The sequence below is a fragment of the Thamnophis sirtalis genome, unplaced genomic scaffold (assembly GCF_051295495.1).
Source record: "Thamnophis sirtalis isolate CommonGarterSnake01/CBP01778 unplaced genomic scaffold, rThaSir2_p1.2 scaffold_14, whole genome shotgun sequence".
In the NCBI taxonomy this organism is placed as follows: Eukaryota; Metazoa; Chordata; class Lepidosauria; order Squamata; family Natricidae; genus Thamnophis; species Thamnophis sirtalis.
In genome coordinates, this window is record NW_028261394.1 from 13,275,843 (window position 1) to 13,300,048 (window position 24,206).

The window sequence follows — 24,206 nt, forward strand, 5'->3', positions numbered from 1 at the left end:
CCCCCCTCCCCCCCCCCAGTGAAACAGCTTTTGCTAAAGAACTTGGGCCTTTGTTCTATTCTGGGTTTGAAAGTGTTGATTTTAACAGAATAGGAGAGTTGGAAGGGATCTTTAAGGTCTTCTAGTCCAACCCCTAGCTAAGCAGGAGACCCTATAGCTGTGATGGTGAACCTATGGTAAGTGTGCCAGAGGTGTCACGCAGACCCCTCTCTGTGGGCATGTGCGCCGTTGCCAGCTGCTCTTCTGGTTTCCTGCATGCACATGCCTGCTGGCCAGCTGATCTTTGCATGTGCAGACCCCCGGAAATCTGAAGATCAACTGGCCCATGCACATGCGCACCTGGTCTTTGGGTTTACAGTGCTCTGGCATGTGCGAAGACTATCTGGATGGCACGCATGCATATGCTGGAAACCCAAAAGAACAGGTGGCTGGCGCGTGCATGGACACCGACCAGCTGGTCTTCAAAACTGGTAGCAGAAATTTTGAGTAATCCGAAGAACCGGCAGCAGAAATTTTGAGTAGCTCGGAGAACCGGTAGTGGAAATTTTGAGTAGTTCGGAGAACCGGTAGCAGAAAGTTTGAGTAGTTCGGAGAACCGGTAGCAGAAAGTTTGAGTAGCCCAGAGAACCGGCAGTGGAAATTTTGAGTAGTTCAGAGAACCGGTAGCGGAAATTTTGAGTAGTTCGGAGAACCAAATACCACCTCTGGCTGGCCCCAGAGTGGGGAGGGAATGGAGATTTTGCAGTATCCTTCCCCTGCCACGCCCATGAAGCCACACCACGCCCACCAAGCCCACAGAACTGATAGTTAAAAAAAAATGAATTTCACCACTGTCCTCCTATACCATTTCAACCAGAGTCCCAACATCTTTTTTTTTCTTTCTTTTCTTTTTTAAATTTTTTAAATTTTAAACACACCAAGAAAAACATACACATAACTTACAAACAACACCAGAACTGAGCATCCCTTCTCACAGCAGATACTTATCGGTACATCTTTACAGTTATTGTTTTCCCTTCCATACATTCTAATTTTGCTTTTGTGGTCACCTTGTTTTTTTACTCCTTTGCTTAGTTGTTTGTGTTTAGTCTTTTGTATCTGACTATCATATCAAAAACCTAAGTTTTTCTTAGGTTTGTATATTTTAAATTATTTCTCCTACCTTCTTAATCGCGGTACCCTAATTCTTCTACTGTACATTTTACATTTCCCGGTTTCTTATTTCTATCATCTAACCCAGTGTTTCTCAACCTTGGAGACTTGAAGTCCTGTGGACTTCAAGTCTCCAAGGTTGAGAAACACTGATCTAACCATTTGTACCATTTCCCCCAAACTAAATAGTATTCTAATTCCTCCTATCCTTGAATTTCCTTAGTCAATATGTCCATTTCCGTGCATTCTAAGATCATCCTTATTACCTCGTCTTCGTTTGGTACTGTGTTGTTGTTCCATTTTTGTGCGCATGATAATCTGGCCTTTTGTTTTTCCTATCGTGGTGACCAAAGCTGGATGCAAGTATGATCCTACCAAGGTATGGAAAAGCAATTGATTCATTTAATTGTGCCTTTCTGCAGACTTCTTCAAGGATTTGTTCAATGGGATGGTTGTTTAATGTTGATCTTGTTTGGATCTCAAGGAGACAGTTTAGAGAGACGTTACAAGCCAGTGGTGGGTTTCAAAAATTGTTCGAACCTACTCTATGGGTGTGGCCTCCCCTTTGTGGGAGTGGCTTGCCGCCCATGTGACCGGATGGGAGTGGCTTGCCACCCATGTGACCGGATATGAAGATGCCGACGACACTTGTCAGAACCACCTTAAATTACCTCACACACAGCACTGGCATGCATAAGAATATGATGTAAACTTGTGTTTTTGAAAAGGCATCTTTGGTTTGTGTTAAAACAACTTCAACGCACGCAATGTTCTGATTGCACCACAAACGCAGTAGCCATCCTTATCTTTCACAGAGGCACTGAGTTTTATAAATAGGAGCATGATAGTGTAGAATAATCATATCCAAGGACCAGTAGTAGGTTTCAAAAAAATTTGGAACCTCTTCTGTAGGTGTGGCCTGCTTTCCGGGTCCACTGGTGGAACCTCTTCTCACCAGTTCGGTAGATTTGATGAACCGGTTCTACTGAATAGGTGCGAACTGGTAGGAACCCACCTCTGTTACAAGCCAAACAACTTTCTTTTTCATTCTTGGTGGCGCCATCTCGGTCTCTGAGATGGTGACAATGTTGATAGGAGCTGGTCTCACTGTGTCTTTGTTTTCCAGCAGCCGACTCCTCTACTTTTTTCTCGGTGTTCGTTCGATCCGGAAAGTTTGAACAGCAAAGAGGGAAAAGATGGCAGCTGGGGTGATACAAACTCTAAGCAAATTCAGGCTACCCACAGAGTTCCAGCATCCATTTCTGACCTCCATAGCTGGCCAGGAGATGAGTTTCCAGTATTTATCTGGGGAAGAAGACACCGAAGAGGAAGAGGAAGATGAGGCAGAAGAGGAAGTGAGGGAGGAGATGGAACTAGAAGAAGATCTCGTGAGCTCTGCGCACGAAGATGCCGCTGTGGAGGTCAACCTTGGCGTCAATAACACGAAAAAGACCGCGCAGCTCCTCAAATTCGCTGAGCGTATCAGTAACGACATCCAGAGGTATTTTGGCAAGAAGAACAAAGAGCAGGAGGAGGAGGAAGGGGTGGAGGAAAGCAGCTGCAACTCTTACGAGGACTTCTACTCCTCACCAGGACGAGTGATGTCCTACACAGACCTGATCAGGATTTCTCAGCATGGGGAGACTGAGAATGAGGAAGATCTTTCTGACACCCACAAGACTTTTGAGCAGCTCTGGAGATCCCTGTGTGGGAAAGACGAAAAGCTGGGGCCCCTGGCTGAACTTTTTGAGTATGGTTTTTGTAGGTGCCTTCAACGGCATCTCTCGCCCGATAAGAAGACATTGTTGAGGCTGGAGAGGAAATTTGCGCATGTCACCCCCATGCAGAGCAGGAAGCTACCTCCGTCCTTCTGGAGGGAGCCGATGCTCAGCCCCATAGGCACCCCCCATGGCAACCCTCCCGATTTTAGTGATCTACTGGCCAATTGGACTTCTGAATCTGGCCAGGAGGAGCTGAATGCTAGCCGAGAGCAACTTGGTGAGGTCACCGGTGATGGACACTGAGAAGTGGACTTGAAGGAACCAAAGGAGGGGTGGCAGACTTTATTTTCCCACTGTCTGCCTTCTTTTCTCTCATCGGTTCAATGTGTACATTTCTAAAGGCATATTCAGATAAATGTTGATCTCCTCCAGTATTTCCCCCCCCCAAAGGAAGCAACGAGGGGTTGGGAATCTATGACTAGCAGTGTGTGTGTGTGTGTGTGTGTGTGTGTGTGTGTGTGCGCGTTTCGTATAACTCTGGAATGCCTCGCACAATTTCAACCCAACTTGGTACACAGATGACTCTGGAGAAAAAACACTGTGGGGGTAAGACACCCCTAATAACTCTTGGGGTGTATGTTCTATTAAGATATAGCCTGTTGTGCCTTGAAATGGGTTCTACTGTACTGCCGTTAAATGGCTTCTGCTGTACAGTACAGTGGAGTTGCTATGGTAATGGCTTCCCCGCACTCAACAAGGAGGCTCCCTCTGGTAAGGGGGAAAATCCAACATTAGAAATTGTGTTTGTTCCGGACATTTCCCCCCTATAAATAAATAATACCTGGCAACGCCAGGCTATCAGGTAGTTAATACTATTCAAAGGTTTGTAGCACCATGTTGGAGGAATAAGTAGATCTGGAACAAAACCTTATGATTGTTGAAGGGTCAAAGAAAACTGAAAGGGTTAATATAAGGGGTCTGAAAATAAAAGTGAAATGAAAATGAATCGGTTAAAATAAACCTCACTGTTTGGCCTCTTCCTGTTGATTAAAAAAAGAAATCCAGAAATCAGAAGGTATCAATCCATTTTTGTCCTCAATAACCAGAAACAAAATGAATTCTTTAGCCCAGGGAGCAACTGCAATTATGAAGAAAAGATTGTGGGATTTTGTAGTCCAAAGGGGATCATGAAGAAGGAAATGTCTGGTTGGGAGAAAAATATTTGAAAACAAACTTCAAGAGGAACGAAGTCATTTGTCTTCTAAGCAAAGCTGTCTCTTTGCTTGAGAAAATGAAGGAGGGAGGGAGGAGAGAAAAAAGAAGAGAGATTAAGGGAAGAAGGAAAGAAAAGAAAGGAAGATGGAAGGGAGGGAAGGAGGGAGGAAGAATACTAATAACAATAAGATGAAGGGAGGGAAGAAAGGAAGGAGAGAAAAAAGAAGATGTAAGGGAGGAAGGGAAGAAAAGAAAGGAAGATGGAAGGGAGGGAAGGAGGGAGGGAGGAAGAATACTAATAACAATGAGATGGAGGGAGGGAAGGAAGGAAGGAGAGAAAAAAGAAGATGTAAGGGAGGAAGGGAAGAAAAGAAAGGAAGATGGAAGGGAGGGAAGGAGGGAGGGAGGAAGAATACTAATAACAATGAGATGGAGGGAGGGAAGGAAGGAGAGAAAAAAGAAGATGTACGGGAGGAAAGGAAGAAAAGAAAGGAAGATGGAAGGGAGGGAAGGAAGGTGGGAGGAAGGAAGAATACTAATAATGATGAGAGGGAGGAAGGAAGGGAGGAAGGAAGGTACGAATAATTATGGGAGTGGGGGAGGGAAGTAAGTAAGTAAATGAGTAAGTAAGTACTGGCATCTTAACCACATCATTAAACTGGTTTTTAGTTTAGTTTATGGTTGGGGAATTCTGGGAGTTAAAGTGCACACGTCTCAAAGTTCCCAAATCTGAAAAACACAAGGCAATATATGGTGCTTCAACTTAATTTTCACTAGAAGAACAGAGTCAAAAAAAATCACCCGAAGGGATAATTCAGCTCCGCTGGTTTGAGAAGGAATGCCTGAATCACAATGAGGGGAGGGGGGGTAGACAAAACATCCACTAACCGTTGCCAAAACATTTCAAAATTTCTGTCGAAGTGGCTTTAAACGAACAGCCAATCTAGCTTTTTTTTTTTAGAGTGGCCCCTAATACATTTCTCAAAATTGAAGGTTTGGTCCAGTGGTGGGATTCAATTTTTTTTTACTACCGGTTCTGTGGGTGTGGTGTAGCTTGGTGGGCGTGGCTTGGCAGGTGTGGCAGGGGAAGAATACTGTAAAATCCCCATTCCCTCCCCACTCCTGGGGGAAAGTTACTGTAAAATCCACAGCCAATCAGCTAGGACTCGGGAGGCAGAGAATAGATGGGGGCGCGGCCAGCCAGAGGTGATATTTGCCAGTTCTCCGAACTATTCAAAATTTCAGCTACCAGTTCGCCAGAACCAGTCAGAACCTACTGAATTTCACCCCTGGTTTGATCCAAAGAAGAAAACCTGACACACCAACTCAATGCTGGTGTGTGTGTGTAAACCCATTTCAGCCTTTTTCTGGGGCAATCTTTATTTTTATTTTATCTTTATTTTGGATAGCCTTCTTCCAGAAAGTTTGATTGGAGTTGTTAAGCTGTTTGCATTCTTTGGTGGAGGAAGGCACACCCGTCTCTCTACACCTTACTACGAAGCCGAGAGCCACGCCTGTTAGCAACTGGAGTTGATAGCAACCCGGCCTTCACCCGCCAGAACAAGGGGAAACTTCCTTCCTTGCCATTCAGACAATATTCCTGGATTTTGTTCCGTGCAGGCAAAGCTTCATCCTCATTGCTAGGACTCCATGGCCAAAGGTCCTGAGTACAGTGACCTCAGCACTTTCCGTGAGCAAGTTCAGTGCCTCACCAATGAAAATGTAAGTGGATGAAAAAAGTTGAAGAGTTTCAAATAAATGCTTTGCTGTCCTGTTATATTGGTATTATAATAACCAAAGTCCAGGAAGCAGAAATAGCCAGAAGAGTTTTATCCCTTTAAACTTCCATTTCAAACAGCTGTTGTAACTATCTATAATCTTCAAAATAATTCTGTACCATTTGGGGGGAGAACGATCTATCTATCTATCTATCTATCTATCTATCTATCTATCTATCTATCTTTCTTTCTTTCTTTCTTTCTTTCTTTCTTTCTATCATCTGTCTGTCTGTTTATCTATCATCTGTCTGTCCGTCCATCTGTCTGTCTGTCCGTCCGTCCGTCCATCCATCCATCCATCCACCCATCCCTCCATCCATCCTGCAATTTGGCAAGTTCAAATCTCACCAGGCTCAAGGTTGACTCAGCCTTCCATCCTTCCGAGATGGGTAAAATGAGGACCCAAAATTGTTGGGGGGAAGAGGGTGTCTCTGTAAACTGCTTAGAGAGGGCTGGAAAGCACTGTGAAGCAGTATATAAGTCTAAGTGCTATTGCTCTATCTATCTATCTATCTATCTATCTATCTATCTATCTATCTATCTATCTATCTATATATCTATCTATCTACCTACCTACCTACCTACCTACCTACCTACCTACCTACCTACCTACCTACCGCTAGCTGCCTATATTTTCTCCCTAATCCCAAACCAGAGATAATCCAGTTGCCATGTTCAAACTTCTCCATTTTCTTAGGGTTCCTGCAAACCAGCTCCTGAATTCCACAGCACAATGGTTGAAAATTGGCAGGGCAGCTGGGTGCCCCTGTGAAGCAGGAAATATACAGGGTGCATCACACAACTTACCATTGATATGTTATGATATAATTTAAAAATACCTATGAGGAAAAACAGCAAAGATATCCCTTCCCAAAACCCAGGAGAAGGAAAATTCACTCGATGGTATTATTGTGATACCCCCTGTGACTTTAAATTTTTCTTCTGTTCAGTTGTGTTGGAGATGGCCTGGACCAATCCATCTGGTTTTCCCCAGACAGGGGAAACGGAGCTCACTCCATTACACAGCGCTAGGGATTTGAACTGCTGACCTTTCCAACTGATAAAATCAGCATCTTAGCCACTCCTTTAGCATCCTTCAAAAATCTGCAATTCTGAAAGGAAGAATAGCATTTTCACCTTTAACTTTGCCTTCATCTTCCTCTCCTTTTGCTGTCACTTTAAATCCATCAACTTTTAGATTGCATTCTAATTCTCAAGATCTCATCCTCCTCCATCTCTCAGTGCAATTTTGGCCAGATCTGGGACCTCACCAACAACCATGCAGGACCTGAAGTTCACTTAAAAGTGCCAAATCTTGGAAGCTTTTTAAGGCACACTTTTTACACAGAAAGTTTGCAAATTAGAGATTAACAGAGTTGGAAGGATCCTTGTAGGTCATCTAGTCCGGGGATCTCCAACCTTGGCAACTTTAAGACTTCTGGACTTCAACTCCCAGAATTCCTCAACCAACTTCATTGGCTGAGGAACTCTGGGCATTGAAGTCCACAAGCCTTAAAGTTGCCAAGGTAGGAGACCCCTGATCTAGTTCAATCCCTGCCCAAGCAAGAAAACCTACGCCATTTCTGACAGATGGCAGTCCAGTCTCTTCTTGAAAGCCTCCAGGGAGGAAGCCCCCCACAACTTCTGAAGGCAACTTCTGTTCCATGGGTTGATTGCTCCCACTGTCAGGAAATTCCTCCTTATTTCTAGGTTGAACCTCTCCTTAGTCAGTTTCCATCCATTATTCCTTGTCTGGCCTTCGGGTGCTTTGGAGAATAGCTTGACCCCTCTCCTCTCTGTTGCAGCCCCTCAAATATTGGAATAGCAATAGCAATAGCAGTAGACTGCTATCATGTCTCCCCTGGTCCTTCTCTTCCCTAGACGAGCCATGCCTAGTTCCTGCAACCGTTCTTTCTATGTTTTAGCCTCCCGTCACCTCATCATCCTGGTTGCTCTTCTCTGCACTCTTTCTAGAATCTCAACATCTTTGTTATAGTGTGGTGACCAAAACTGGATGCAGTATTCTAGGTGTGGTCTTACTAAGGCTTTATAGAGTGGTATTAGTGCCTCCCTTGATCTTGATTGTATCACCTTGTCAGAATTAAAGTCTTTTGCAGGAGCATGGAATTTTCCTCTTTCCTCACTCAGGTTCAGCTGCAAGATCGAAATGAAAGGCTCTACTGCAAGGTGGGAGAATTGCAGGAGAGGCTGGGACAATTGACTATCTCCAAGGCGGACCTTTCCTCCAGGCTGATTCGCAGTGAAGAGGAGAAGCTCAAGGTAACAGGGGGATGAATTTGCTGCTCTGTTGACCTGCAATAAGCATTTTGTCCTTTCCTCTTGGGATTGAGGCAATGGACGTTCTGAACTAGGCTTCCCCAAAAAGCAGGAGGCAGAGTCCTGGTCCTGACAAAACCCCTTTGATTAAATGAAGGTGAATTCCTCCCATTCACCTTCAGTAAAGGCCTGGCAAATAGTCTTTCAAAGGAGTATTTATGACCACAAACCTTATCTAACTTGGAAAGTTGCCATGTAAATATTTTCCAAATGAGAGTGCTGTGCAAGGAAAGACTGGGCACAGAGTCTTGGAGATTCACGGACAGATCTTCACACTCCTGAAATGAATCTAATGACTGAACGAAAGAATTGTTTCCTGCAAAAGCCCCCTCCCCTTTCGCTCCTCTTTTGTTTCCTATGGGAAGGGCCAATCACCGGTTCCACCACAAAACCGCGGACGACAAAATCGCGGTCGACGAAAGCACGCATTTGACGTCATCACAGCGTGACGAAAACATCGCGCTGTGATCGAAAAATGTAAAAATAAAGCGAAAACCTTACCCTAACCCCCCCAAACCTAACCCTAAACCTAACCCTAAACCTAACCCTTAACCTAACCCTAAATCTAACCCTAAACCTAACCGTTAACCTAACGCTAAACCTAACGCTAACCCTTAACCTAACGCTAAACGTAACCCTAACGCTCTAAACCTAACCCTAACCCTTAACCTAACCCTAACCTTAACCCTAAACCTAACCCTTACCTTTATGTGAATCGGCTTGCTTTAATTTTATTTTTATTTCAATTTTTAATTTTTTTCGTCGCGCTGTGATGACGTCAAATGCGCGCTTTCGTCGATCGCGCTTTTGTGGACCGCGGTTTTGACGGGTCACGCAATCACCTTCCACCTGTGACTTTACTCCCAAGTCGACCCTGATTTCTGAGTTGTTCTTTTCTTCTGGCAGTTCTGCACATGCGCACACTGGGAAGAGGCTCCAGCCGTTCCTCTGCCTCACTGCTGCCTAGCTCCTTAGGCACCTGATCACTGCCAGATGGCCTCGGCCCCATCTCTGCTTCCAACACAGCGCCCTCATCAGAGCCTTCCCCAGTCTCCAGGACTGGCCCATGCTCCTCCCCAACCTCCTCACTGCTACCACAACCCTGGCCTCTTCAATAAGCCCAGACATCAGCTCTGCAAGGGTGGCCAATTTTCTGTGGAAATACTAAAAATGTCCCTCATGCAGAAGGTCACATTCAACGGTTTCTAGGGCCACCTACAACGCCAGTTTTGGTTTTAAGAGGGCATGTAGGGGATGAATTTGAGAGGTGCGGTGGCCTAGAGGTGGACTCTCGACTCGCAATCAGGAGACTGTGAGTTCAATCCTAGGTAGAGGCAGATATTTCTCTCTCTGGGCTCAATGAGAATATATCTGCTGAACAAAAGTCCCCATTGGTGACAGGAAGGGCATCCGGCCAGTAAACACTCTGCTCCATTCAATTGCCCAGATTCCACCATGCAAGGGATTATGGGGTCATTAAAAGGAGATGTAGGGGACAAATTCTTGCTGTTTCCCCCCCCCCTCAGGGGTACAAAGTAAGCTTGATGTATCTGTTTCCATAGATTTCCAAAGACTTTGTCGATTTCCAGATCGAAACTAATAAAAAAAGAGAACAAAATGAAGTGGAGAACTTTGAACTGAAGAATCTGGTAGGTCATCTTTCATAGGCAGCTTCATTATTGCACCTTTATAAACTGATACTTAATTTCTCTTCCCTCCCGCCCCCATACTTTCTGTCACTTTTGGTCTCCTTCCCAGCTGACTTCTATGTCCACTCAACCAGGGGTGGGCTTCAAAAATTTTAGCAAGGGGTTCTCTGCCCGGTTACTGGGTGGGCGTGGCCATAGTGGGTGCGGCCTAGTCAGCCTCCTGTACCATAGAAGGGGTGGGGCATTTTTGCCCTCCTGGGGCTCCAGAGGCTTTCCTCGAGCCTCTGGGAGGGTGAAAACGCCCCTCCCCAGGCTCTGGAGGCCCTGTGGAGGCCAGAAATGGGCCTCCCCAAACTTCCAGTAGGCCTGTTTTTGCCCTCTCCAAACCTCCAGGCGTGCCCTGCACTTATCTGCATCCAAAACGGGCTACGTGGGGACTCCTGGGAGGGGAGGGGTGGGCGGGGCCAGCCAGGAGTGGGATTTGGGGTTCTCCGAGTTGCACAGAATCTTAGCTAGAGATTCTCCCAAACCCCTGCAAACCTCCAGCAGCCCACCCCTGCCCTGAACACTGTTAGGAATCTAATCTAATGGTTGGGTTGGCAATATATAAATCATGTAACAATGTTATACCTGTTTCTTTAAATCATACTGTAAAATGTGATTGGTTGCTGTTTTCCTCAATCGGCCATAAGAGGGAGCCAGAATGACTGTTAGCTCTCTGTGTTTGTTACATGCTGGGCTGATCTGATCTGAGTGTTTTGGAAGCTGGCTGTTAGAAAGTGCCGTGAGCTATTGTAAGTTTTGCAACTGCTAGCAAACTTTGAGTACCGGATTGTTTGTATGTTTATGGACTATGGTATTTGGATTATCCCTTAACTGAAAGACATTGATGACTGACTGTCTTATCCATGTATGACTTGGACTGTTTGATGGACTCTGATACCTCTATTTCCACGAATTAAAAGCCTATTTAAACTGCAGTGTGTCTGTATGTTGGTTTGTGTGTTCTCCAACACAACTCTCACAATGCTTCTCTGAACGCACTCGCTCTCCCAATGGGCAGCTTACCTAACAAACACATTTCGCCCTCCATGATACAGTTGCATCACGGGAAGTGTGAGTTTAAGATGTGTTCTTACTTTCCTATCTCCATTCTTGATCCAGGCTTATTTTTGACCTGCATTTGTCTCTCTGGATTTTTACTCTCCCAGGTCTTGGACTTGGAGAATCGTATTCTGGAGATTGAGCTCCGTGATGAGAGGACCACTGGAGAACGTGATGCTTTGCAGGAGCGCCTGCACACCTTGGAGAAGGACCACAAGGAGCTGGGGAACGAGTACCTTGCTTTGAAGAGCAACTACCTTGTATTGGACAAGGAGAACGAACAGGCAGTATGAACAGCTCATGAGTAATCCTTCACCTGCTTCAGATGCTAGGCAACTATCAGGTTCTAAAAACCAAGAAAGTGTGAGCATGTGCGCTGGCCAGCTGATTATTGTGCGTGCATACCTGCCAGTATCTGGAAGACTAACTGGCACATGTGCACGCCAGAAACTGGAAGTTCATTTTCCGGCACATGCATGCCCCCCTCTTCCAGGTTGTGGCCCAGACATGCATTCATGTCCTACATCAGTGGTGGGATTCAGCTGGTTCACACCTATTTGGGAGAACCGGTTGGTAACTTTCTAAGCAGTTTGGAGAACCGGTTCTTGGAAGAAATCTCCTTCTGCTTTTTCCCACTTTACAGGGTGGGGCATAACCTTTTCCTAGGGGGTCACAGCAAGATCGACAGCAGTTTACAACTTCCGCGACACCTCATTTTAAAGCCCATAAAAAACTGAATTGAATGAGCTATTAAATGTTAAATTTGCTTTAAGAATGGCTGGAAAATTCGATTCGGAAATGCAAATGCGACTCAGCAATTGTTAAAGGAAAACAATGTTGAATTTTGGGGCAATGACGTCTGGCCGGGAAATTCGCCAGATCTCAATCCGGCAGAGAACATTGGGGCCATAATTAAGGATTAAGGATGAAGTGGAAGCTCTGATGATTCAGGAGCAAGGTCAAAATCGATATTCGGTTGAAACTTTGAGAATGAATTTGGAAACTGTGTTGAAAAATCTGGAAAATCGAACGGAACTGTTTGAAGATTTGTTGTGTTCTTATCCACCTCGTTTTAATGCTGTTCGAAGGGCTAATGGTGGTCATACTGACTATTAAATCGTGTCAATAAACTCAGTTTTTGATGGGCTTTCGAATGGTGTATGAATTATTTGTGTTGTTATTACAAGTGTTGCTGTGACCCCCTAGGAAAAGGTTATGCCCCGCCCTGTACAGGGCTAATGCTGTAAGGAAGGCAGGAAAGAAACATTCTGGTGTTGTTTCTAGTCTAATCTTTATTGCCCTGCTTACCGAAACTGCCTCTCCAATTAACCCTTATTACCATTGTAACAACTAAGACAAAGCTCCCATTGACCTGAGTGACATTGAGTTGGCCACACCCACCCAGTCACAAGACCACCAAGCCACGCCTACCCAGCTGGTCATTAAGGCAGAGGACTGGTTGTTAAATTATTTGAATCCCACCACTGTCCTACATGATCTTACATTGGAACAGTGAAATCTCCAAGAGATGTGGATGAGCGGATGGGATCACTGCATTCATCCACTCTCTCATTTGTTAGGTCACTAAGAATGAAGAACTGAGCAGGGAGTTACTCAACTTGGTTAAGTCCAAGCGGGAGGATCCACACCAGCTCCAAACCAAGAACAGAGAGTCCCAGGCTGAAGCCGAAGAACCGTCTGCTGAAGTGAAGCGGGTGCGAACCTTGGTCCATCGCCTCTCTGCCCGCAAAGTCAAGGTATGGGTATTCTTTGAGCCTCTGCCATGGTGGCACAGTGTTTAGTTTTTAGTTTAGTTTAGTTTAATGAAATTTGTATGCCGCCCACTCCCATTGGGACTCTGGGCGGCTCAGAGTGGTTAGAATGCAGAACTGCAGGGCTAACTCACAGCTCACTCCTGGAGTTAGATCCTGACCGGCTGAAGGTTGATTCAGCCTTCTGAGGTCAGTAAAATGAGGACCCAGAATGCTGGGGCCAATAGCCTGACTCTGTAAACTGCTTAGAGAGGGCTGTAAAGCACTGTGAAGCGGTATATAAGTCTAAGTGCTATTGGTATTCCTTCCTTCCTTCCTTCCTTCCTTCCTTCCTTCCTTCCTTCCTTCCTTCCTTCCTTCCTTCCTCTCTTAATTCCCTTTCTCATTCCCCTTCCTGGTAGCACAGTGGTTAGAATGCAATATTGTAGGCTAACTCTGCCGACTGCCAAGAGTTCGATCCTGACCTGCTCAAGGTTGATTCAACCTTCCAACGTGGTTTAAATGTTGGGGGCGAGGGCATTCAGATGCTCTGAGGCTTCACATTTTAGTTGTGATCTTAGTTGTCTCTCAGTGACAACTTTTAGGCATGTCTCTTAGTTGAGCTATGTCTCTTGGCGATCTTATTTGTGTCTCCTAGTTGGTACTTAAAATGCTCGACTAAACCGCGCCCGACTAAACCGCGTCGCTGACATCATCAACAGGGCGACAACAGCGTGGAGACAGAAGCACACTGTAAACCCTAAACCTAAAATTAACACCTAAACCTAAACCTAACTCCCCTAAACCTAATCCTAAACCTAACCCTAAACCTAACCCTTAACCTAACCCTAAAGCTAACCCTAAACCTAACCCTAAACCTAACCCTAAACCTAACCCTAAACCTAACCTTTAATCTAACCCTAAACCTAATCCTAACCGTTAACCTAACCCTAAACCTAACCCTAACACTTAACCTAACCCTAAACCTAACCCTAACCCTTAACCTAACCCTAAAGCTAACCCTAAACCTAACCCTTACCTTAAGTTGAATCGGCTTGCTTTCAAAGCGCTATTTAAAGCGCCCTTCTTTCTCCGCGCTGGCTGTTGTTGCCCTGTTGATGACGTCAGCGACGCGGTTTAATTGGATGCGGCTTAGTCGAGCGCGGTTTTGACGGGTCACGACCATTTCTTAGGGCATGCGACGTGTGAGCTCCAGCACACAAGCACCTGTTGGACAGCTGATTTTGGCCTTCATTTTTGGCTGTTTTTTGCCCTCCGGAGGGCAAAAAATAACCCAATGTGCAAACTGGAAGTCCATTCTTGAACTTCCAGGTTGCCCATAGGACCGTTTTTCTCCCTCCGGAGGCTTCAGGGGGCTTCCATTTCCGACCTTTGGAAGGCCTGTGGGGGAAGGAGGGAGGCCGTTTTCGTTCTCCCCAGGCTCCTAGAAAGACTCTGGAACCTAGAGAGGGCAAAAAATGGATCCACTGTGCCATCGCGTGCCCAAAGTGTGGGGGAGGGGGGCGCACGCACATGTGCAGGGAGGGGGCGTGTGTTCATCCACAGGGAGTGTGGTTACCCATGGATGCGTGGTGTGGAGGGCATGGGCGGGGAGAGGGCATGCGCATGCTTGGCCCCCCGTGCTCTCCCCACTTTTGGCACACGATGGGGAAAAGGTTAGCCATCCCTGGTATAAGGTTTCCTGATCAAGCAAGGGGTTGGACTAGAAGACCTTCAAGGTCCCTTCCAACTCTGTTATTCTGAATTCTATATTCTTCAGTTGGATTGTAGGGATTGTCCTGTATTGGTTCCATGTGTTAACTGTTCTGATGCATGCTTCATTCCTTTTAGCCCAAAGATGTGGCAGTGGCTTCAGAACAAGAACGTCAAAAGTTGGAGAAAAGTGTGAGTTGAGGGGCCAGCCTCTTCGTCCCCCAAATGATGGAGTTTATAATCTCCATGAATCAAACTGAAAATGTTCAGGATGAACAGGGATGAAGACGCATAGCTCTGTCTGAGTGATTGTTTTCCTCTTCAACAGTTACTTGGAAACCATGGTCACATCGCTGAAGAGATGGAAAAAATGAAAGAAATGTACAATTCCCAGCAACAGAAATTGGAGGAGAGAATGTGAGTAAGATTCGCCATACCCGAGTCCCAATTAAACCAACAGAGTAAGCATGCTTTGCTGCTTTTTAAGGGCTTCGAACATTTAGCTTCCTAAGAAGAAGGAGTCAAGCTATTCTCCAAAGCACCTGAGGGTGAGACAAGAAGCAACGGGTGGAAACTAATCAAGGAGAGAAGCAACTTAGAACTAAGGAGAAGGTTCCTGACAGTGAGAACAATTGATCAGTGGAACAGCTTGCCTCCAGACGTTGTGGATGCTCCAACACTGGAAGTTTTTAAGAAGAGATTGGACAACCATTTGTGTGAAGTGGTGTAGGGTTTCCTGCCTAAGTAGGAGGTTGGACTAGAAGACCTCCAAGGTACCTTCCAACTCTGTTATTCTATTCTAAGTGAACCACTGCAGTCATTAAGCTAGTGGCACAGTTGTTAAGTGAATCTGTTCCTCCATTGACTTAGCTTGTCAGAAGGTCGCAAAAGGGGATCGCATGATCCCAGGGCAACACAATCATCATAAATACAAGCCAGTTGCCAAGCGAAGATCTTAGATAACTATTTGTCTGAAGTGGTGTAGGGCTTCCTGCCTAAGCAGAGGGTTGGACTAGAAGACCTCCAAGGTCCCTTCCAACTGAATTGAATTTCTATTCAATTGTTTTCATTAAGAAGCAGTGGAAATTGTTGCCCAAGGAAGATGCTTGTAATGCGTTGTCATATGTTTCTCCTTCACCTTTTTACAGGCACTGGATCACAACATTGAAAAGCATTTTGAGAAATTCAAGGATTGGAGACTTGCTTATGTATTAAAGTAAACCTGTAGCTAAAGGAATTTTCTTTGTCCTGGATTATCTTAGCATATCCAAGGACTTCACTTTGTGTCCCAAAGTCATTGTCATTGTCATTGTTGTGTGGTTCCTTCCTCCTTTTTAATTATTAAATATCATCCTTTTCTTTTGCCTTGGCCTCGGAAGAAAAGCAGAAAAATATACGTGGACATCTCAAATGCTTCACCCAACTCAAGGAGGAGATGGAGGTGGAGGAGGAAGAGGAGGAGACTCAAAATAACCATTAAAAGAGTCAGCAATACAAGGGGGGCGGGGAGCAATAGAACTTGAGTTCAGGACCATGGAGAGCAGCCATAGAGCCAGGATTGAGAGAGGTTATTCCAGATCTCTTCTGGAATTACAGATTACAGATTAGCAGAGTTGGAAGGGACCTTGTAGGTCATCTAGTCCAACCCCACTCCCAAGCAGGAAACCCTACACCACTTCTGACAGATGGAAATTATGAATTGAGATTGGATAGTGATCTTTCTTGAACTTTTATTTCTCAAACACTACAACTAATATCGTTTTCTTGCCAACCTCTTCCAGGTTGAAAAACGATCAGTAGGCTAGAGAAAAGTCATCGGTTGGCTACACAATTTGGAGATCCGTTCCTCTAACTGCAGGCTCCAAATTTGGGTTTCAAAACAGAGGAGACTGGTTTTGCATCACGTCACCCGGAATGGACAGAAAATGGGGCATGCGGAGGCTGAAAAAGGGGCACGCGGAGGCAGCAATAAGCTATGGCAATCCCTGCAGCCTGAAACAGCTGATCGTGGGGAGGCCAATCCAATTGACAATCAGCTGCTTGTGCTAATCAGGCTGTGCTGAAACTTAAGCTGAAATGGGCTGTTTGCTATTTGCTGCAAGGAGGCAAATTGCTGGAAGGCAGAGGCAGATTTTTTTTCTTGTTTTTCTCACCCAAAAACTAGATGCATCTTATACTTTGAAGCATCTTATACTACAAAAAATATGGGTATGTTGTTTTTGGTGTCTCCAGGATCACCATGGGCAAGGAACTGCAGGAGGCCAAGAAAGAAATTCGGCACACACAGCATAAACTGGCAGAAGAGTCAGTGGTGAGAATCAATTGGTCCTGCTTTGTACGCAAAGGGATGGGTAATGGTATGTGGGAATGGCCTTGGGAGACAGGAGGGAGAGTCAGAGATTGGAAAACCAGCACATAAAAGGTATCTCAGCCAGTGGTGGGATTCAAAATCTTTTCCTACTGGTTCTATGATAGCGTGCTTCACGCTGCACTCAAAGACCGCCCTCGGTGTCAGCACTGGTGAGCGGAGCTGTTTTTTAGCTCAGCTGATTCGCCCAACAATCCGCTCTGCCGCGCGAGGTGATATTTGCCGATTCTCTGAACTATTTAAAATTTCCACCACCGGTTTGCCTGAACCAGTCCCAACCGGCTAAATGCCACCTCTGATCTCAGCTCAGAGGAGGAGGCAGAGCATGGAGGGGGTTTCGGGAGGGACCCTCCCTAGTTTTCCAGAGAGTAAAAGCAAAGGAAGGGAACAGAATTTTCAGATTTGCAAGAGTCCATTAATGGAACCGTACTATAAAGATAGCACTAGTACTCAAGGTTGTGCTTTTTCTCTGGACTACCTCAAAGGGCTGAGGGAAGCAAGATAAATTGGCTTCATCACCCATTACTAGAATTAGAGGTTCATCAATGGCTTTCAGCTGGGCATGGTTAGTCTAGTGAAGAGAAGGACCAGGGGAGACATGATAGCAGCGTTCCAATATTTGAGGGGCTGCCAGAGAGAAGGGGGGGTCAACTTGATGATGAAGATGTTGAGACTCTAGAAAGAGTGCAGAGAAGAGCAACCAGGATGATGAGGGGACTGGAGACTAAAACATACAATGGACAGTTGCAGGAACTGGGCATGGCTGGTCTAGTGAAGAGAAGGACCAGGGGAGACAGGATAGCAGCCTTCCAATATTTGAGGGGCTGCCAGAGAGAAGGGGGGGTCAACTTGATGATGAAGATGTTGAGACTCTAGAAAGAATGCAGAGAAGAGCAACCAGGATGATGAGGGGACTGGAGACTAAAACATACAATGGACAGTTGCAGGAACTGGGCACGGCTAGTCTAGTGAAGAGAAGGATCAGGGGAGACATGATAGCAGAGTTCCAATATTTGGGTGGCTGTCCCAGAGAGGAAGGGGCCAGGCTATTTTCCAAGGCACTTGAAGGCCAGACAAGGAATAATGGATGGAAACTGATCAAGGAGAGATTCAACCTGGAAATAAGGAGACATTTTCTGACCATGAGAACAATCAATCTATCGAACAGAAGTTGCCAGGGAGCTTCATCCCTGGAGGCTTTCAAGAAGAGATTGGACTGCCATTTGTTAGAAATGGTGCAGGGTCTCCTGTTTGGGTGGGGGGGGGTTGGACTAGATGACCTACAAGATCCCTTCCAAATCTGTTAATCTGTTTTTGTTTTTTTTTTAAAAAAACATTTATAATAGTTCTAGAGCAGGGGTCTCCAAATGTGGCAATTTGAAGATTTGTGAACTTCAACTCCCATCCTGGCTGAGGAATTCTGGGAGCTGAAGTTCACAAATCTTCCAGTTGCCAAGCTTGGAGATTTCCCCTGCAAACAAATGAAAATAATTCTATGCAGCAACCTTTATTCCCTTTGTCAGTTGTTAGAGCACCCAGCTTGATAGCTGCCAAGCTTTGTTGCTCTTTAAAACCTTGGAGAAAAACAGACCTACCAATGGCTTTTAGCTGAGAAAAGCCGCTAAAAATAGATATTGCAGTTAGTCCCACTAGGATTTTTCTCAAGACAATCTAATTCATTCATTCTTCCAACCTCTTCTTTTTTAGTATTTTATATTTTTCATCCCACTTTTATTATTTTATCCATCTAACAAAGAATATCCCAGCACTCCAGATTCAAAGGTGTAAGAGCGTTTGGGAATTTGGAGATACCAGTCCCCATTCTTTTAAAGCAGGGATCGGCAACCTTAAACATTCAAAGAGCCACAAAGGTCCTAACTCCACTCCAGCAGACTCCACTCCAGCAGATCCAGCCGAGACACAGGGGGAAGACTTGGCAAACCATCTCTGGGTTGAGTTTCAGGAAGTTGCCTCTGGGGATGTGGACAAGGCTATGCGAGCTGTGAGTGCCTCCACCTGTATACTGGACCCGTGTCCCTCCTGGCTGGTTGCCAACAGCAGTGAGGTGACACGAGGCTGGATCCAGGCGGTTGTTACCGCCTCTCTTCGGGAGGGGCACTTCCCCACCGTGCTTAAGGCAGCGGTGGTAAGACCCCTCCTGAAGAAACCGTCTTTGGATCCAGCTGTCCTTAATAACTACCGTCCAGTCTCCAACCTCCCCTTTGTGGGGAAGGTTGTTGAGAAGGTGGTGGCCTTCCAGCTTCAGCGTACCTTGGAGGAAGCTAACTATCTAGACCCCTTCCAGTCTGGCTTCAGGCCCGGTTACAGCACAGAAACCGCTTTGGTCGCATTGACCGATGATCTCTGGAGAGCTAGGGATGGAGGCCGTGCTTCCATCCTAGTTCTCCTTGACCTCTCAGCGGCTTTCGATACCATCGACCATGGTATCCTTCTGCGACGACTGCGGGAGATGGGGGTGGGCGGCACTGTTTTGCAGTGGTTCTCCTCCTACCTCTCGGACAGGTCACAGTCGGTGTTGGTGGGGGGGCAGAGATCGTCCCCGAGGCCCCTAACTTATGAGGTGCCGCAGGGTTCGGTCTTATCCCCCCTACTATTTAACATATACATGAAACCGCTGGGTGAGATCATTCGGAGGCACGGGATAAAATACCACCAATACGCGGACGATACACAGTTGTATCTGTCCGCCCCGTGCCAACTCAATGAAGCGGTGGACGTGATGAACCGGGGTCTTGAGGCCGTTAAAGACTGGATGAGAGCAAACAAGCTGATACTCAACCCAGACAAGACCGAGTGGCTGTTGTGTTTTCCTCCCAAAAATTTGACCAACGTACCATCACTCAGGCTGGGGGGGCAAAATTTATACCCCTCAGACAGGGTCTGCAACTTGGGAGTCCTCCTGGACCCACAGCTGAGTTTCGACCACCATCTTTCAGCTGTGACCAGGGGGGCATTTGCCCAGGTTCGCCTGGTGCGCCAGTTGCAGCCCTACCTGAATCGGGAGGCCCTCACAACAGTCACTCGAGCCCTTGTGATCTCTAGGCTGGAATACTGCAACGTGCTCTACATGGGGCTGCCCTTGAAGAGCACCCGGAGACTTCAGCTAGTCCAGAATGCGGCCGCGCGAGTGATCGTGGGCGCACCACGGTTCGCCCACATAACACCGATCCTCCGTGAGCTGCGCTGGCTACCTGTCGATCTCCGGGTGCACTTCAAGGTCCTACTCACCACCTATAAAGCGCTCCATGGTAGTGGATCTGGCTAGCTGAGAGACCGCCTTCTGCCAATTACCTCCCTACGTCCCATCAGATCGCATAGAGCTGGCCTCCTCCGTATTCCATCCGCCAGTCAGTGCCGACTGGCGACTACTCGGAGGAGAGCCTTCTCTGTTGCGGCTCCGACGCTATGGAACAATCTCCCCGTGGAGATCCGCACCCTCACCACCGTCCAGGCCTTCCGCACAGCCCTCAAGATCTGGCTTGCCCGTCAGGCCTGGGGATAAGTCTTTACTTTAGCCCCTCCCGAATGTCGAGTGAATGTTGTGTTTTATTGTCTAATTTATTCTCGCTCACATTTCTTTTTGTATTTGTCCTACACTCCCCTTCCCCTTTTATTGTAAGCCACCCTGAGTCCCCTCAGGGAAAAGGGCGGCCTATAAATGCATAATAAAATGCTATTAAAAAAAAAACAAAAACGGAAGCCCCCCAATAATTCTGGAGCCAACCGGAAGTCCGGTTCCTCCATCATAGAGTCTCCTCCTAGTGTGACGTCCTTTTTCCTCTGCCAACCAGAAGTCCGGTTCCCCCACCATAGAGGTTCCTCCTAGCGCGGCATACTTTTCCTTCCACCTGTCCTAACCGAAAGCCCTATCAATTGTGGAGCTGACCGGAAAACCCGCCCCTTGCCATAGAGTCTCCTCCTGGCGCACTATGCTTTCTCCCCCTCCCAACCGAAAGCACCTCTCAAAATTGTGGGGCTGACCAGCGACAGGGAGCCAGAGCAGAGGGATGAAAGAGCCACATGCGGCTCCAGAGCTGCAGGTTGCTGACCCCTTCCTTAAAGCAAGCTCCAATTTTGGTAGTAAGTCGAGGACTCCCTGTACATTTTTCTCTCCTGGGGCTACAGATATTGCTGTCCTCCCAAGGCCATCTTCAAGAGGTCGAGTCTCAGAATTCCCAGCTGCAGTTACAACTCAAAGAGCTGAATGAGGAATACCGCTCGCGCCTTGTTCAGTACATTACAGATCTGGCGGTAAGCATTTCTCACTGGGGGAGGAAGTAATTCCCACTGCCCCCTCTTAACTTGCTTCACCCCATTAAAGCCATCCAAATCAGGAACCAGCCAAAAATTGCCAGAGTCGAAAGAAAACCGCCCCATATTTGGGTGCCATGATGGTATAAGTAGGGAACTTATCCCCATGTTGCAGCTGTTCGCCACGTTTTGAAAGCCAAACCATGAAGGCACAAATTAGACTGCAGGGAGGGTGGTGAGAATTGGAAGTCAGTTTGATGTGGTAGTTAAGGTGCTGGCTTAGAAACCAGGACATTGTGAGTTTTGGTACCATCTTAAGCATGAAAGCTGGCTGGGTGACTTCAAGCCAATTGCCAAGAGACTGAGAGTTCTAGTCCTGCCTTAGGCATGATAGCCAGCTGGGTGTCCTTGGATCAATCACAAGGAGATGGGGAGATCTAGTCCTGCCTTAGACATGAAAGCCAAACTGGGTGCCTTTGGGCCATTCACCAGGAGACTGTGAATTCTAGCCCTGCTTTAGCCATGAAAGCCATCTGGGTGACTTTGGGCCAATCACCAGGGGATGGTGAGTTCTAGTCTCACTTTAGGATTGAAAATCAGCTGGTGACTTTGAGCTAGTACGTCTCTGGGTCCAACCCACCTCACAGCATGGTTATGGGGAAAATAGGAGAAAAGAGTGTTAGATATATTGACTGCCTTGAGCTACTCGCAAAATAATAAATGTGGGATAAAAATCTAATCAACAAACAAATTTTTAAAAACGCAGCAGAGCGAGCTGATGAGTGAGTAAGCAGTTAATGCTAGGGTGCCCCGTTCTGCAGTCTCACCAAATGCATTTGTCTTTCCAGGAATACACCGATAGTAAATCACCAGCGGCTAAAAAGGAACCCCCTCAAATGAAGCGTTTTGTGGACAGCATGCTGAAAGACATCCGAGCTTCCTATAAATCTCGGGAGGAACAGCTGGCTAGAGCTGCTCGTGGTTACAAGAAGCGCATGCAGAATTTGGTCAGGAAGCATGAGGGGCTACTCATTGCCTACAGGTAAGAGAAGGGGATGCAGTGGCTCAGTGGCTAAGACGCTGTAGGTCATCTATTCCAACTTCCCCACCCAAGCAGGAGACCCTACACCATTTCTGACTGATGGCAGTCCAGTCTCTTCTTGAAAGCTTCCAGTGATGAAGCTCCCACAACTTCTGAAGGCAACTTCTCTTCCATGGGTCGATTACTCCCACTGTCAGAACATTTCTCCTTATTTCCAGGTTGAATCTCTCCTTGTTCAATTTCCATCCATTATTCTTTGTCTGCCTTTGGATGCTTTGGAAAATAGTTTGACCCCCTCCTCTCTGTGGCAGCCCCTCAAATATTGGAAAATGCTAATATGTCTCTCCTGGTCCTTCTCTTCACTAGACCAGCCATGCCCAGTTCCTGCAACTGTTCATTATATGTTTTAGCTCCAGTCCCCTAATCCTCTTGGTTGCTCTTCTCTGCTCTCTTTCTAGAGTCTCAGCATCTTTTTTATAGTGTGGTGACCAAAACTGGATGCAGTATTCTAGGTGTGATCTTACTAAGGCTTTATAGAGTGGATTTATAGAGCCCTTGATCTTGTTTGTAGCCCTCTGTTAATGCAACTTAGGATTCATCCAGGGATGGACCACCTACCCCTTCTGAAGACAAAGTCTGTTCCATGGGTTGATTGTTCTCACCATCAGAAAAGTCTCCTTATTTCCAGGTTGAATCTCTCCTTGCTCAGTTTCCATCCATTATTCCTTGTCTGACCTTTGGGTGCTTTGGAAAATAGCTTGACCCCCCTCCTCTCTGTGGCAGCCCCTCAAATATTGGAAGTCTGCTATCCAGTCTCCCTGGTCCTTCTCTTTAGTAGACTAGCCATGCCCAGTTCCTGCAACCATTCATTGTTGTAGCAAAGTGTTGGAAGATGCTTTAGTAATCTTTCTGGTACTGTCAAGATCCTTAGAGCTGAGACTGTAGGCCAATGATCAATGAAATGTTTGCTTGGTGATAGGATACAACGCGAGCAAATCCGGTTGCTAGGCTCTCATGATCTGGATCCTGGCCCACCGGAACATCATTTCTCCATCACGGATGCTCAACTGCTGACCAACACAACGCAAGAGTTAAATCGGTTGCGGGAAGACAAAGCTAATCTGGAGGGACAACTCTATGAGCTGCAGATGAAGGTGGGTCCACAGCATACTTTTCCCTGGAAGGGGATCCTATGAGGTGTGGCTGGGAAGGTCTAGCCTTGAATCAACCTGTCCTTCAATACATTCAACATTATTATCATATGTGGTGGACATGTAGAGACGCAAAAAGCTATGGGTTAAAATAAAATCATTAGGGAAAACGATACATCAGCCCACAGAATTGAAGCCAGAGGTATTCTTATTGGGTATACTACCAGAGAAATATACTAAAGAAGACTCACATCTGATTGTACAAATAATAACAGCAGCTAGAATTGTATTTGCACAAAATTGGAAAGCAGACAAAATCCCATCCGAAGGAGAGATAATAAAGAAGATATTAGATTGTGCAGAAATGAATAGGTTGACATTGAGAATAAAGGACAAAGAGGAATCAGTGTACTACAGGACATGGGGGCGATTTTATGATTGGCTTGAAAAAAGATACAAATAGAAAGAGAAAGGAACAAAGCACAGAAACAAATAACTCAGATGACACATTATTAAATCAGAGAGAGAGGAAACAAGAAAGTATGAAAATGTAAATATACAGGTGGAAAAATGATATGAATTGGCAAATGTTAAACAGCAATTCTAAGAATGTATATCTAAGAATGAAAATGCATTCAACATTAGGAATGGGCAGGATAAACATAAAGGGATAATTCAGAATAGATCTGGAAGGGACCTTGAAGGTCTTGTAGTCCAACCCCTTGCCCAGGCAGGAGGCCCTAGACCCATGATGGCGAACCTATGGCATGCATGCCACAGATGGCACGTGGAGCCCTCTCTGCTGGCACGCGAGTCGTTGCCAAAGCTCATCTGCACCATGCATGCGCGTATGCCTCCCACCGGCCAGCTGATTCAGCAAAATCTTGATGCGTCTTATACTCCGAAAAATATGGTAGTTGGCAGTGGTGGGTTTCAAATTTTTTTAGAACCTC

General features: G+C 46.1%; 2 protein-coding genes across 2 annotated transcripts in view; both read left to right on the top strand.

The window, feature by feature from the left end:
- Nucleotides 1-2,284: 2,284 nt before the first annotated feature.
- On the top strand, nt 2,285-3,927 carry PERCC1 (proline and glutamate rich with coiled coil 1). Its single transcript, XM_087728743.1, has one exon. The coding sequence runs from the start codon at nt 2,349-2,351 to the stop codon at nt 3,174-3,176; it is 828 nt and encodes a 275-aa protein (XP_087584869.1). The 5' UTR covers nt 2,285-2,348; the 3' UTR covers nt 3,177-3,927.
- A 1,441-nt stretch (nt 3,928-5,368) lies between these two features.
- The window catches only part of CCDC78 (coiled-coil domain containing 78), a 28,476-nt gene continuing 9,638 nt past the window's right edge, over nt 5,369-24,206 (top strand). Inside the window, exons 1-11 of the mRNA XM_087728764.1 lie at nt 5,369-5,810; nt 8,015-8,146; nt 9,766-9,852; nt 11,064-11,243; nt 12,537-12,713; nt 14,559-14,612; nt 14,749-14,837; nt 16,653-16,731; nt 20,935-21,060; nt 21,909-22,102; nt 23,082-23,256. Of these exons, the coding sequence (XP_087584890.1) occupies nt 5,739-5,810; nt 8,015-8,146; nt 9,766-9,852; nt 11,064-11,243; nt 12,537-12,713; nt 14,559-14,612; nt 14,749-14,837; nt 16,653-16,731; nt 20,935-21,060; nt 21,909-22,102; nt 23,082-23,256 (1,365 nt within the window). The 5' untranslated portion in view covers nt 5,369-5,738. The remainder of the gene's footprint in view (nt 5,811-8,014; nt 8,147-9,765; nt 9,853-11,063; nt 11,244-12,536; nt 12,714-14,558; nt 14,613-14,748; nt 14,838-16,652; nt 16,732-20,934; nt 21,061-21,908; nt 22,103-23,081; nt 23,257-24,206) is intronic.